Below are 15,534 nucleotides of genomic sequence, written 5' to 3'. Positions count from 1 at the left end.
GCTGTGTCCACAGTCCAGCTCACCTGGTCTATTCACACGGTCCTATTCCCTCAGTTCCCTGGACAAGACAAAGAACTGATCCCAGGCTCTGTTTGCAGAGCTGGGACATGTCAAAATAATTTTGTAGAGGTTGCACAACTACAGAGCTTCCTGTAAGTCAAAGCCTGGGGTTTTTCCTTGATTGCACAAGAAATTGGGTGGTGATTGTATTTGGATCATCTGCATCCTTCCAAATGAACTGGATGGATAACAATGCAGGATGTACCTAAGGACACTTTGCAGAGGACAATGAATGAATGAATTCTTTCTCCCACCTCCCCTTTTGATTTTAATCAGGACCTTAATTAGTACATCTTTCTGCAAAGCAGTTCCTAATCCCTCCTATCATCCCTCTTTATTCCCAATTCTATAAAAATTTCAGTTTTCATACCCTCCCTCAATGCCCTTCCCTCATCTGAGCTCTCTTCCTGAATGCAGAGAATGGCTGAGGGGTGTTTCCCTCTTTCTTTTAATGCTTTGATTTTCTGTGACTCCTTTACACAAAGGCTTCTTTTTATCCTCCAGTATAAAAAGCCTTTACAAGGGCATGGAGTGATGGGACAAAGGTGATGGCTGTTAACTGCCAGAGGGGAGCTCTAGATTAGATATTGGACTGGAATTCTTCCCTGTGAGGGTGGGGAGGTCCTGGCACAGGGTGCCCAGAGAAGCTGTGGCTGCCCCTGGATCCCTGGAAGTGTCCAAGGCCAGGCTGGACAGGGTTTGGAGCAGCCTGGGATAGTGGAAGGTGTCCCTGCCATGGCAGGGGTGGAACAGGATGAGCTTTAACATCCCTCCAACCCAAACCACTCTGTGATTCTTTGTCCAGAGAGAGGGTCACAATCCTGGATTTCCAGTGACCAGAGTGGCCTGGCTGGGAAGTCTCAGAACTCCACTCCAGGCCAGGATGGGGTCCTGTTATAAAGGAAATGTTTTTTTCAGGATGAGTTGCAGTCCCCCTTTGTAGCTGTGGGAAACAAAATCATGTACACATAGAGTTCTGTATCAAAATATTATTATTCTCAGACATTCTGCACAGCAGGAGGATTTTCGAATTCAATAAGTATAGTAATATAAAATAAAAAAATAAATAAACAACTATGCTGCACGCATATGACTTTGGCTTCAGTTCCCTCTGTTGGAACACAGAAGGTGATCTCTGCAGGAAGATGTGGAGAACTTTTCATCCTGCAAAAACCAGATCTTCCTGAAAGTCTCTGTAAGGAACTTCCAGTCAAGTTCTGCACTTCCAGACAAGCAAAGGTGACATGAAGCAGTTCCAAATCTGCTCCAAATCCACATGCAGGCACAACACTGCATGGTCAGGACCCAGCTGATGGCTTCAGCCAGGGCTGGGTTGTGGTTTTGCCTTTCATAACTCACATGCAGCAGTTCCCTTGTTCTGAGGTCTCAGGTGACACCAAGGCAGTTCCTGTTTGCTGGGTGGTCAGAGATGTCCCTGTCTCCCTCAGCCCTGGCTGGCTCAGGTTGTGCCAGAGCCTGAGCACCTTACCAGAGTGACAGGGACAGCACAGAGGTGACTGTGCAGTAAAATGCACCTTTTGTGTCCCTAAAGCCATCTGCCTTGACTGGCCAGACATCACTTATTTGTCCTTGTTCAAGGATCCTTGCCTGAATATCTGAAGCTCTCCAGCTTTTTCCAGGCACTCCCCAGACCTGCTGGGTACTCTAGATCCTTCCCAAGTAATGTGAGTGCTCATAGCCTGTGAATTGAAACTTTGCATTGTATTTTTCCTCCGTATTTGAAGTCTCAAAAGAGTCACTCAGCACTGTGGATTCGGGTGGTGTCCCTTCCATAAAACTGTCACTGCCACAGTCACTTGCAATGCCTTCATCTTCTGCCACCCGCAGTGTCCATAAGGGGATGAGCAGCTGGATGTTGGGATCCTCACTGGGCTGGGATGTTGTGTCCATCTGAGCCTGCAGATCAACAACTGATTTCTGGTAATACCTGGAGAAATGAGGAGCTTTCCTGTGCAGGTGGTGCTCGTCAGGTTCAGCACCAATCCCCCCCATCAGGGGGTGAAGGGAGGTCATTTCCAGCCTTTCATCCCTCTTCCCATCATCCTGTCCATGCTCACTGGGACCTGGGAACCTCACATCAGTGAGGGACATTCTTCCCAAAGAGGAGCTGTGATAAAGGGATGTCTCCTCGTTTGCCTGCGATCCCGAGGTGTCCTCCTCACCCTTTGTCTCTGGAAAGAAGGAGAAACCCAAGGCACTGAGGTCAAGCACAGATTCACTCCTCACAGAGAGACCTCCAGATCCTGAATCCAAGCTGCTTTCCCCCTGTGCTGCTGGGGATGGCTGACAGCTGACATGTCTCTTTGGATACCGAGGAGTTCCATGGTATGTGATGAAAGTGCTGCTGTCTTCTTCCTCCTCATCCTCCGACGATGATGATGATGATGATGATGGGAAAGAAGCCATCCCTGGCAGATGGTGTCCTCCTGAAGCTCTGTTTGTCCTCCTTGGTGGCACTAGCTTCTCTACGCAGTTCAGATCACTGCACAATTCCTTTTCGCTGAGCTCCAAGTGGAAGGTTAGTCCAGCAGTTTTAAATTGAGAGAAATCCTGTCAGGGTGAAGGAATGAGACAGTGAGCCTGTGATGCTTTTAAAATAAAAATTTGGATATAAGAAAGATTACTTAAAAATGGGACTTGAGAATGTAAAACAGAGAGGTGCAGAACCCTCCACTCCTTCCCAGCTGCCCTCTGAAAACCAGCAGAGATTCTGAGTCAGGAGGGGACATCAGAATTTGGGTCATACCAAAACCTGAGGCATCTTCCTTTGCTTGGCCTCATGTTTCACCAGGCAGCAGATGGCCAGAAAGGTGGGGAGGGCAAACAGAATGATCACAACCAAAAAAGGGAACTTCCACTCCACTCCTGAAAAAGATAGAAATAATCTCCTGTGAGTGGCATTTCTATGGGAATTATGGGCTCAACACTCAGCTGCTCTGTCAGAAATTTCAGAAAATGTTGGGCTCAAGATTTTGTGTTTCAAATGTGGAGAAAGGAGAACAGACTTGCCTAAGATCAGACTCTAAGTCAGAGCCTTGGCCACAAATGAATGCTGATACCACCCAAAGCCTTACTTGGATCAGGGAAAAAATGAGGCTTTGCTCACATATTTTTCCCAAAATTTCCTCATGAGCAGCCCATTCTTTTTTTCCTGTTGAAAAGCTAATTTTGCTGGAAATCCTTGCCTTGCCCTCATCCCACTGCCATACCTTTGTGGTTTAATAGCACACACAGTGGCTGGGAGAATTCACTGTGCTTCAACTCAATGCTTTCGTAGAGAGCTCTGGCACTGAAGCAGTAATTGCCTCGGAGAGCAGTGGTGTTGATGGTCACTGTGTCCTTCCTGAAGTAACCTTCATATTTCTTCTGTTGAGACACAAACAGAGGATTGGAAAGGTGATTCTTTCATTATTTGGGTGGTGTTTCTCTACCCTTTTAGCCCGTGGTGGGAATTCCAACTGTGCTGTGCTCTGCTCTGCCAGGGAATGCTGCCAGTGGTACCTGGATTAGTTGTTTTAAACCTCAGATCTTTGGACTGACTGTAGTGCAGACTCCCCTTCCTGATAAAAATAGGGAACTACCAAAAAAATAAGGATGCACACACACACTTCTACTTTTTGTCTCTGGCTTTGGTTTGACTCTGGCTTGGCTGGTTCATTTCCTCCAGGCCTGGATCCAGTCCCTCCCTCCCTGCCCAGAAATGTGAAGCTCTTTCAGTTCCTCCATTTCATCTAAAAAGAGCCACTTCTACTAACCTTGTCTTCAGATCCTGCTTCCCAGAGGTTCAAGTCATACTTCCAAGTGAGTTTCTCCACACAGGTGGGCAAAGGGAAGGAAGCCTTGACATGGATGAAATTCTCTGTGACATTCAGGTTCAGCACGGGGGGAGCAAGTTCCACTGTGGTTGAGGGAGCAGAAGTGAGAATGGGGCTTGCTTGGCTCTTACCTTCCCTTCAGCAGCACCTCCCATGGCTGATCCTCACTTCCAGCTGTTATCTTGGGATAAGAAGGAGGCAAAGGAGCACTTCTTTTATCTCAAATACCCCAGAGAGCTTGAAGCCAGTTTGTTCACCTGCAGCCCTGATGAACAAAGTCTGACACTTGCTACAAAATTCATTTTCAAATGATCACAGCTCATTTCTGTTTGTGCTCACACAAATCTCTGCCATCCCCAAAGCTCCTGGATGCTGTTTCTGTGGGATATGGACATTTGTGGGAATGTCCTTCCATCCAGGCTGTCACCTGAGAGGAACTCACCATCTAAATAGTAATTCTTGAACTGGGATTTCACCCACGGCGACTGCAATTGTCCCCAAACCGCTTTCACCCGAGCCCGGACTTTAACATAGAAGCTTGAGAGGGCACAAGTCAGGTTGCAGAAGGTTCTGGGAATGTTTTTGCAATGAGGAACTTTCCTCCATTTGTCCAGGCGATCCTGGCTGAAAGGAACAACCAGACCAAAGTATTAAACGTGTTGTGCTGTAATTTATAGAGCGAGAGAAGGGAGTGTTTTGGAGGGTGGAGAGCAAACCTTGCTCAGAGTTTGGAACACTTCCCAGATGGATCATATTTAGTTTTGGGGAGGGGCTGATCATTATGAGGTTCATTAATCAGCAGAGATGCCCTGTGCCACCCCTTCAATCAGACATGCTTTGGGAGCTCTTACCTTTCATACCTCACAGTGTAGGTCACGTCTGGGGGAGATCCCTCCCCTGGAGCCCAGGTCAGAATCATGGCAAAATCCTTTGACAGCAGCGTCACATTCTGGGGAGGGAGAAGTTGAACATGACCTGACCAAAAGGGAAAATTACGTGAATTACTTTAAAGTACTTTGTGGGTAGAAAATATCACTTGGTTCTGAGTAAGGTGGTGTCAAATTTTGAGGCAGAGCAGCTCAGGTAATTTCAGACTGGAAATTGGCTGTGGAAGCAGCTGGGATGTAATGTTTTCCTCATTTCTTATAAAACATCTTCATCTCAATAGCTTTTAGAATTAGGACCCACATTTGTGTGAACCATCTAGTTTATAATTTCGAGTGGCTTGCCACTCACATTTCCCTGATTTACAACCCACAAACTCCACCTGCATCCCTTGTGCTCTCCCCTGGACGGGGTGGACATGGCTGTCCCACACTTCTCATTCAATCCCAGTCCTTCAAAAGCAGATCCCACCAGGAATTCAACATGTATCTTTTCCTGCCCCTATTTTTCCTAGTAAATCGCTGTGTCCATCACTAACTCTCAACAAGACACCTTCCATAGACAGGTTTTAAACTGTTGCTTCATTACCATGAAATATTTCCCTTTACGTGAATCATTCCCATTTAAACTGATTAAAATTGATCTCTCCTCCTACCAACAGAGCCATATAGTGAAAGGAAAAGTACCACTCAGGTGTGTACGTACCTCGAGCCTGCTGCAGAAGGCACAGAGCCATCAGGGTTCCCACCCTCCAGCCACACACGGCAAAGTAAAGCTTTCCACTTGTCATCAATGTCTTTCCTTGATCCCTTTTCATGGTGTTGCCTTTGTGAAGCGGTGTGAATTCCAGAGGATTGAGGAGTTCAGGACCTGCAGACATGCGCCCTGCCTCTCTTCCTGGTCCAGCCCTGCAGGAGAGGAGCAGGAGTGAGTTTTGGAGGAAAGGCAAGGTAAAGGTTGCAGCACTGCGCCCTCCAGTGCAGCACAGGTGAGCCCTGCCACGGGGAAAGAGCACCTCCTTAAAACACCGACCTTTGCTACTTACCTGGCTGGCTGTGAAATATTAATAGGACTTAAATAAGCTTTCAGTGCAGGAGAGATCTATTAATAACCTAGCAACAATAAACACAGTGGGATGGGGTGCTGTGGGAGCCTGGTGTTTACAGGAGAACAAAGACTTTCTCTCATGACATTTTTCAGGAGTGAGGGAATTGCTGTATTTTACAGCTGGGGGAGTAAAGTGCAGAGATAGGAAACATCTGCCTCCTCCCAGTGTGGGCAAAGGTGTGTGTGCTTGGAATGGCTGAGCCACAACGGGAGAGAAGGGGGGAATACCTGGATCAGGCATTGTTTGGCACTCAGCTCTGCTGCTTTCCCATCACAGACACTGCCCTGCCTGTGCTATCAGCAAGGGGAATGAATCAATGAAGTTACCACGCAGGAGATTTGTATCAGCTTAGAGAAAAGGGGTTTTCCCAGGTCTTCTCCAGATGGAAAACTCTCCCAGCCCAGCAGACAGCCCCTTGCTGTAGCTGGAGTGTCAGGCTCTTGGTACAAAATCACAATTTCCTCCAAAAATCTCCATTTCTTCTTACACAAGTTTCTATTACCGTAGCTGTTTTGCTACCTCTGTTTAATTTAATTTAATTTTTACGGAGTTTCTCTTTATTGTGCCAAAAAATAACTATGACCCTTTATAAGGAAAAAGCCAAAGGGAAAGGTCTGGAGGGTCTATTCCCCTTCAGCATCCAAACTGCAGAGCTACACCCAACACTGCTCTTGAGCTCCTGCAGCAGCCTGGACAGCATCGGGAGCAGTGCCAGGGCCAAGGGCTGGCTGAGAGCCCGCAGGCAGCTTCTCTCCAAGGTGACTGGGATTTTCAGCAAGCGTTTGCAAGAGGTGAATCTTATCATCGTCATCATCATCATCATCATCGTCATCATCAATCATCACCATCACCATCATCATTTCCTGTGGAACATCTGCGCTGAGCTCTGGGCTCCACCGAACCCGCTGTGCCTGCGGAGCTGTCCCGGGAGAAGCCGCCGTGTCGCTGTCCCCCTCCGGGCTGGGGTGGCCGATGCCACGAGGTGTCGCTGCCTGTCAAACAAAGCACCCTGTTCTCCAAGCGACACCGCCTGGAAAACTCGGCGAACCGCTAAAACCTCTGCTGTGCGTGGCCTGGAGAGATTCCAGAGCATCCTCTCATGGCTCAGGTGGGCACAGCACACCCAGGGTTTGGCTCTCCTGTCCCTCCAGCCTTTGTTTCAGCCCGGGGGTGCCCGGGAAGGGAACGGATTGGGTGCTGGCAGGAGCAAGACTGTCACCCGTGTGTGACAGGCAAGACACAGGGCTGTACCCATTTTTCTGAGACCCTGCTGTGGGGTCTTGTGATGCCTTCAGGATACAGGCAGGGCTGGTGCTGCTGCAGAGGACTGATAACACCCTTCATCCTTGGGCAAATCATGCAGCTGTGCCTCTGTTCTCCCACTGTTTTACTCCTATGGAGCATAAATATTCAAATATTCTTAACCAAGAACCACCTGGATGCAATCCTAAATGTGCTTAAGGATGACCCTGTTTGACCCCACTGTGGTCCTTTCCATCTTGATAAAGGATGTGCTCCTTTCTGTGCTTTGGGATGTCCCAAGTTTCCCACCCTGAGAGGACAACTTGGGCAGTTCTTGCACCCAGCTCTCCCTTCCTTGCCCTGGCTGATGCAGGTCTGTGGGATGGCATCTGAGCCATCCAGGAACTCCCAGTGTGGAAACATCCCCACCCTGTGGCTCTGGCAGGAGGAGACACATCCCAGGGACAGCCTGACACTGTCACCTCCAGCAGCTCCAACCCCATCCTGACTTTGGGGAGTTTGAACCTTCTTCTCTATCCTGGGAAATCTTTGTTGGAGGCTTAGTTCTGACTTTGAACTGTGGCACTTGATCTTCTGTGCATCAGCAGGGGAATTTTTTTCCTCTTCTTGCTCAGGAACAGCTCTGACACACAGGCTGCTGATGGTTGGATTTGAGGGGAATTATTCTGGAAGGTTCACAAACCAAATATGGGGAGATGATGGGATTAGCAAAGGATGAAATGCTACTGAGAATGAAGAGGTTAAAAAATCTGCAGAGCTGGGTGATGCCAGATGGTAAAACAAAATACAGCAGTGTCCCCTTGACCCAGACAGGCATCTGGGCAACCTGTCACCAGGAGGAAGAGAACAGAATGGGCTTGATTTGTTTTTAAACTGAGTCTGAAAAGACTCAAAATGAAAACCAAAAGCAAAAACAAACCCATAAATTTTTTCCCCATACAAGTGCTATGAATCATTTAATCTCCTTTATTTTTTCTTCTGAGGGAGGGTTTTTACAGGAACTTGGGTCTTTTCCTGCACACAGCAACTGGAGCTGACACAGTTCCTGATACAAGGGCCACGATTTAAAGAGTCTGTGCATTTAATAGTCTGCTCCTAAAGGTGAGGAGAGTACAGGTAATCCTGTAAGGACACCTGGGCCTGTTGGTCAGTATTTATGGGGCACTATTTAGGCCACATTTATGGGATGCTGGTAGGGCCCTGCTCCCCTTGGCAGCAGCATTTCCTGGTGCTGCAGCTCTGAGCTGGCTCCACTTTACCTTGGCCAGGACCTGCAGCTTTTTGGGTGCAATCTGTGGTGTGCAAACACAGCATCTGGAGTCCTTCTGTGTAACATTAAAGGCACAACTCTTGAGCAAAGGCAGGACTTCTGGAAGTTCAGCTGATTCCCAGATCCCACAGGGATTGGCACAGGAAGGGGCAAAGGGTTGTGCTTGGTTGAGTTCTGCCAACGAGCAGAATCCTTTTCTACCACTATCAGTTAAATACAGCAGTTAAACAGATATCACTTGAAGTCCAAACTACAACAAAGGAGGCAATTTGGATCCTGCCTTGATCACAGACAACCTTTTCCCCGGGATGTTTGGATGACCCAGTGGGCTCCAGCTGATCACCTGTTTTCAGCTGCTTCTCTGGCTTTCCCTGAAACCTGTCCCTTCCCTTCCCGGTGCCTTTCCATTCCGCTGGGAGCAGGCAGGGAGCAGGCAGGGAGCCTGCCTGGACACGCAGCGCCGGCGAAACTGCCGAGCACAGCCAGGGAAACACGTGCTTGGCCACAAGGAGCAGCTCCAGCCCCACGGGAACGGCCCGGGGGCACCGAGCCTCCCGAAACCCCCACTCCCCCCCAGCAGCGTGGGAAAACTGCTGGGGACCCTGCATGTTCCAACAGAGAGAGGCTTCATTCCAGCAGCCTGCCTGCTGCACTCCCTGGGCCAAACGGTGCTCCTGGGGGTCATCACAGCACTCGGAGCTTTGGGAGAATTCCCTCGCCGTGGGATCTGATGTCACCCCCTGGGAGGGGTTTCTCTCCTGGCTCGGGGCACTGGGGTGCTGGAATACTGGCCCTGGCTGTGAAACTGCCCTGGATGGCAGGAGGGAGCAGGGATCTCTGCACAGCCCTTGCAAAAGGGAGATGAACTTTCTCTTGCATGGATTTTACCAAAGTGAGTGCACACACCAGGAAGGAGGAGTGTGGCACAGAGCTGGAGTGTCCAGGGAAGGAAATAGAGCTGGGGAAAGAGCTAGAGCAGCTGAGGGAGCTGGGAGGGCTCAGCCTGGACAAAATGAGGCTCAGGGGGACTTTCTCACTCCCTACAACTCCCTGGCAGGAGAGTGTGAGGTGGTTTCAGTCTTTTCCCAGGGAACAAGTGACAGGACAAGAGGAAACAGCTTCAGGTTGCACCAGGGGAGTTTTAGATCAGATATTAAGGAAAACTTCTTCACTGAAAGAGTTGTAAAGCAATTGAACAAGCTGTCCAGGAAGAGGTGGAGTCACCAGCCCTGGAAGTGTGCAGAAATCATGTGGATGTGGCATTTGGGGACATGGTCAGGTGGAGAATGTGGTGGCAGTGCTGGGTTGACAACAACCTTAAAGATCTTTTCCACCCTTAAAGATTCCATGATTCCATAACATGGGGATGCCATGAATCTTTAATTGGAACATCATCAGGAGAAGATGAGTTCCCTGCAGAGGAGGATGTGCAGGGAGCCCAGGGAGGATTTCCAGGCACCTTGGCCAAGCCTGGGAGATGCTTTTCCCCCGCAACCACCAGTGGCAGCAGCTTCCTGGTGGGGTGGGAAGTCTTTGAATGTTTGCAGTGTTTTGCATTGCAGTATTTGGATGCCAAAGCTATGCAGTGCTGTAAAAGTTAATTAGCCAAATAACTAATTAAAGACTTCTCCCTTTTATTGTTGCCAGCTTGCAAATCAGAAAGGGGCTTGTGTCAAAGTGAATCCAGCCACACACCCCAGTGAAAGAAGTGATAAACCATTCACAATCCAATTACCTATTCTGGGACTGGAGAGGGAAAATCCCATCCCTGTCTGGGGGGAAGGAAGGTCCTGATCCCATAAAGCACCACAACTGACCCAGCTGAATGCTTCTCCAAGGGGCTCTTGCTGTGGAGGGAACAGGACAGGATTTATAGGTGCCAGGGGAGGTTATGGGGCTGGAAGAGTCCCCATGAGGGTGACACATCCTTGGGGACCTGGTGTGACCTTCCTGGTGAAGGTCCAGGATGGGGTTTATGGGACTCTGAGCTGAGAGGAGACTGAAAGGACACAAGTGTGGCACTGGCTGGTGGCTCTGCAGTTCTGCCACCAGAGAGGTCCCTGACTGTTGAGGGTTCCACTGGAATGGGGAAAGATCTCACTGGACAACCAGCCGTGGATAATCTCTGATAATCTCCCATAATCTCCCATTTCTCTGTGTCACCACACGGGAGATTCATAACATTTTTATAAAAAATCCATCAGGAGCATCACCCTGTGGCCCAACCTTGCCAGTGGTGTCAGAAAGCACTCGCAATGTCCTGCCCTGGCACTGCTGGGGTCACTTTGGCCCTGGGGAACAAGCAATGACAGGGTGGAGGGCAGAGGAGCTGCGGCTGCTCTGCTCTGCTTTGGCCCCCAGCCAGCAGACAGACGTGCTGTAACCAAGTGGCACCAGGCCCAGAATTTCCAGGAGGGGTTGAGCTCCCATCCCAGATCCGGAGGGGCCCAGATTTCCAGCAGCCCTTCACACGTGCTGGGTGCACCCAGGGTCTGCGCTCTTGTGAAATCCCAGCCCGGCTCAGGGTGGCTGAGTGCTTGAAATTCCACCGAGCTGCCCTTCCCCACCGAAAAAAGAGGGGAATTGAGCAATTCCAGCCTGGGTTGGTTTTGTGCTCCCATCCTGAGGAGCTCACGTACTCCCCGGGGCAGCCACACAGGGCATGATGCTGCTGTCACCACTGCCTGGCACTTCTGACAGCCCAGAGTTTTGATGACAGCACTGCTGAGATCAGTCCGTGGCACATTTACACCACACGGGGATCTGGCCAGAATCCTGATACTGGGAGAATACTCTTCCCACCCCCGCTGCTATCAGGCCCAGCCCTCAGATGACAAGAATTTAATTTAAAGGCTCAATCTCTTGTCTGAACAGCTCCCTCCCTCCCCCACTCTGATGAGAGGAAAATCTTCGGAGAGGCATCCAGGCGAGTGGGAAAGCTCTGGAGAGAGCTGTCTCTTGCCCTTTAGCCATCCAGAGAGGAAGAGCTCATCTGAATGAAATGAGGATCAATCAGAGAGAGGCATGGGAAAAGCTGGGAAAAGGAGCCTCCAGTGATGTATATTCATGGGGGGGAAAACCTCCCCCAGACATGCAGGAGCTTTGATGAAAACCCTCCCAGCTGTGCTGGGCCTTTGAAGTGACACAGCAGAAGAGCATTCACGATTAGCCAAGAGATAGAGGCAGATGAGTTCTCAATCAGCTGAATCCTTCTCTTTAGGACAGACTTTCAAGCTCACTTTTTATAACTCCTTCCAAAATTAATGAGAATCATCTGCACGGCACCCCAGCCTTCTCCTCCCCTGCTTCCTCCCCCACCCCAGATAACCTACAAAGCCAGAATCCCATTCCCAGAGGGCAGGGGATGGGGTGGCCTTGGTGTTTCCTGCTGCAGAGGATAACTGGGAGAAGTCTTGAACCAATATCAGGAAAGAAAACTCTGATGCAAATGGGTTACTCTTTTATTTTTCACCAAATTTTGGGTTCTGAGACACAGGGATTGAGTTGAAGTGTCAGCATTTCATCAGCAGTGTGTCTCCCACTCCTACCTGCTCCCCTCATCTGAATCTTTCAAAGCTGAGTCTAAAATCTGTGCTCTGGCTGTGTTAGAGCTGATTTCATCATTTGCAGGGGTGAGAGGGATGAATCCCCAACATTGCAGTGGAATTCTGGATCACCCACATGGATCTGCTACCCAAGGAGCTGAACCTCATCCCTGGAGTTTGCATGAACACCCAAAGAGGATTCCTACTGCTGGAAGATTCATAACCTCAGTGCAAAGGTCTGCTCTTCCCAAAATGCAGAAATGCACTTTCACCTGAGCTGGGTGACCTGCTCAGCACAAAGTCCTGAAGTTCCTCCTAGGAAAATGCTCAGGGAGTGCCCAGGAACCCAAGCCCGGGTCATTTCCCCCACTCTGTGCCCCTTCCCCGCGGGTGGCTCCTCGCAGGGACACCTAATGGGAAGAGGCAGATGCAATCAGCCAAGTCAGATGTGTTTAACACACTTCAAGGTGCGTTGGCAGCTCCACATGATCAAAGCCTCCCTTGTGATGCAGTGGCATTGCCAGGGTGTTTTCTTTTAACTCTATCAGATAAGTTGAAAGAAAATCAGTTTTGATGTTGTAAGAAACCAATTTGGGAATGGTCAGAGACAAAAAGTTGCTCAAGAGTTCAGTTAACTGAGAGCAGGGGCATTGCCAAGGCTGAGAGGGAAATTGCCTATTCGTGCTCCGTTTGGTGATAAAGTGGCCTGATTTTCACTTTCTTCAGTGATTTTACAAGTTCACAGCTGAACTGGGAGTGTGAAATATCACAGATTTGAAATGGGAGGTCTTGATCCCTGAGAATCACTCTAAAATCTCCCCTGATGATGACATGACAAGCCTCCACCCAGAAGGATGGTTCTTCCCAAGCTCTTTAGTGCTAATGGCACTTGGGTACATGCAGGCAGCAATGAGGAAATGTCTTCCCAGGTGCCTTTGTGCTCCTAGGAGTGTGTTTGCATTAAAAATACACATTTCTTATACAGATGTGTTGTGCAGGATGGTGTGGGTTGTGTCTGGTGGTAACCTGGAGGAACACGAAATCTTTATAACCAAGCTTGGGGACAACCAGCTCAGTGAGGTGCCAGGATGGTCATTTTTCCCTGCTGTCACTGGTTCCTGATGGATCCAGCTTCACCTGATAGGTGCTTATCAGTGGTCCCTTCCAACCTGGACCATTCTGGGATTCTGCACTTTTCTTTTTCCCCCTCTTTGAGAACATTTTGTGTTATTCTCCCATTGTGTTTTCCTGCCTTCCTTTGGCAGTGTCTTAGAAGTGTGAATTTGAAATGAGCTACTTAAATCCCTTTGGATTCCATTATAACTGGAGTGGTCCCTACAGACTCAATTAGAATCAAATAATCCAATTAAAATTCTTTGGATTTACTAAAATTTAATTGAAACTGGTTTCAGATTAAATTACTTGGTTATGATCCTGAACTGGAGCATCTGCCTGGAGTTCACTGCCATTTTACTGACCTATTTAAATTATTCCCATTCACGAGCTCAGATCATTTCCCTTAATTTCCACCAAGCTCAAGGAATTTCAGAATCCACCTGAACTGACACCACTGGACCTCAGAGTTTTTCATAGCCTTCAGCTATTTGGGAGAGGAGTGAGGATGCTGAAAGTGGAGGAGGATGCTGAAAGTGGAGGAGGCTGCTGGCATGACCATTGGGAAACACCTCCAAACATCACAGTGCCTTCAGCAGGAGAGGAAAGGACAGTTCTGTGGCCTCTGAGAGTGGGGAGAGTGGAGCAACAGCTCAGGAGAGCCTCACCCAGCCTGTTGGAAGGAGATCATTCTTCCTGGTTCTGTGCAGCAGGCAGGGATTTGTAGCAATGTGGATTTCCTGGAGCTGTCCTTTAGGAAAGAGCTGACTCGGTGGAATGTCAGCACCGCTGCCACCAGATGTGTCCTGTCCCCAAGCTGTGGCACCCAGAGTGTCCCCTGGCACCTCCCAGCTGTGGGGAAGGTGGAAAATGAGGAAAAGGGAAGGAGCCCAACCACGAACCAGCCTTGTCCTGGACATTCCCACTGAAATGCTGAGCACAGGAGGAGGACACAGCTGCTCACAGCCTGGTTTTCACACAGATCCCGTGGAATCTGACAGCAAATGGGCCAAACGCTCTGCCCTTACCCCAGGGATTGCTCTTTCTTCATGGAAGAGCCTTTCCCCTCTCACAAAACCCTCTCTGGTGGGCAGGGCAGGGCAGTGTCTGCTCTCTGGGGAGCTCATGCATGCCAAGATCTTTAGAAAGGCAGGAGACACCTTCCCTTTACCTGAGCCAACAAAAATGTCACGTCTTGAGAAAATCAAATGAAATCTAAAGTGCCATCTGGCCTGCAAATATAATCCAGGGGGAGTTTTTAAAGGGGCCTCAGATTTTCAGTTCTAACCTTTCCTGAAAGGAAAAAAGGATTAAAAAAATCAGCTCTCAGTGCATTATTTATTTTTTTTTACGGTGGGTTTGTAGACACAAAGACAACATTGGATCTCTGCCCTGAGCTCTGCTGAGCCCCAGTGCAGAAATGTGGCAGTTTGAACCTGCTGGTGTTTGTTCACACTCTCCAGCCTGGCTTACCTGACAGGAGAGTGACTGTGAGCATCCAGAGGGTTGGCCAGGGAGGGAAGAGTTATTTCAGCCTCGGGAGAGCAACTTTGTGCTTTGCCAAGTGGTTCTGCTGGGAAAACTCTGAAAGAACCTTTCAGGCTTAGTTTACAGCCCAGCCCAAAGCAGAATTGTATGGAAAGCCTGGGAATGCCTTACACTGGGACATTGCCCCCCAAGGCCATTACCTAAGTGCCATTAAATGCTGTATTTTTATCAGTATAAGAGCGTCAGTATGGCAGAGGGAGTTCTGTGTTCTTCATGGATCAAACCATTGGGTTTTGCTCCCCAGTCTGGCTTTGGGTAAGTCACCACTCTGCCTGAGCAGTACTACCCCCATTATATGAACAGTGTATCAGGAAAAAAATGTTAAGGGAATTTTTTTTAAATTTAAAAGAAATAAATGCCAAAGACAAATTCACTTTAAGTTTTCCCCCCTCTTTTGGAGCAAAAATAGAAAATTAATTTTTTTGTTGTTTCCCACCCTGCATGTTACAGATTTCTCCTGGAGATGAATGGGGCTGTTTGAGCACTGATTACATATCTGCAGTTTTATACAACACCAGCCATCATTTCTACATAGTCTGTGCCTTGAATTGGATAGAAATGTCTTTTTTACTTGACAAAGCCACGTGGTTTCTCTACCTGTTCCCGCAGCCGCTGCAAAACAAGGATTACAAAAGTGCCTCGGTGGCTCCACAACCCGCAGCGAGCAGCGCCCGCCAGCGCCGGCCGGAGCAGCTCATTAGCTGCTCTAATTAATCCTTGCCTTCGTTAGGCCACTCCGGGGCGCGTGGGTGGGATGGGCTGCTGCTGTTTGTGGGTTCTGCAGGACAAACAGCTCCACCCTGGGCACTGCGGGGGGAGAGGAGCTCTCCTGTCCTGCTGTGGATCAGATCCACCTCCCCGGGGTGTCCTGAGTGTCCTGAATGTCCTGAGCTCTCCGGGCATTGA

The 15,534-nt window shown here is 49.0% G+C and overlaps 2 protein-coding genes across 4 annotated transcripts in view; one reads left to right on the top strand and one right to left on the bottom strand.

The window, feature by feature from the left end:
* GRHL3 (grainyhead like transcription factor 3) overlaps window positions 1-15,534 on the top strand; it is a 97,360-nt gene that overhangs the window by 41,084 nt on the left and 40,742 nt on the right. The window lies entirely within an intron of this gene.
* IFNLR1 (interferon lambda receptor 1) lies at window positions 1,035-5,770 on the bottom strand. Of its 3 annotated transcripts, none has more exons than XM_085081140.1 (7): window positions 5,487-5,770; window positions 4,748-4,871; window positions 4,339-4,520; window positions 3,837-3,979; window positions 3,291-3,447; window positions 2,828-2,946; window positions 1,035-2,631 (listed from the first exon to the last, which is right to left on the bottom strand). In XM_085081140.1, the coding sequence occupies exons 1-7, from the start codon at window positions 5,659-5,661 to the stop codon at window positions 1,726-1,728; spliced, it is 1,806 nt and encodes a 601-aa protein (XP_084937266.1). In that variant the 5' UTR covers window positions 5,662-5,770; the 3' UTR covers window positions 1,035-1,725. The 3 variants fall into 3 exon arrangements, with proteins under 3 accessions (XP_084937266.1, XP_084937267.1, XP_084937268.1); XM_085081141.1 differs by having other exon boundaries at window positions 4,757-4,871; XM_085081142.1 differs by having other exon boundaries at window positions 4,748-4,845; window positions 5,487-5,594.

The sequence above is a fragment of the Lichenostomus cassidix genome, chromosome 23 (assembly GCF_008360975.1).
Source record: "Lichenostomus cassidix isolate B80296 chromosome 23, HeHo_3.0, whole genome shotgun sequence".
Classification (NCBI taxonomy): Eukaryota; Metazoa; Chordata; class Aves; order Passeriformes; family Meliphagidae; genus Lichenostomus; species Lichenostomus cassidix.
The sequence above is the reverse complement of the archived record's forward strand: the minus strand, read 5'-3'. Positions and strand labels throughout refer to the sequence as shown.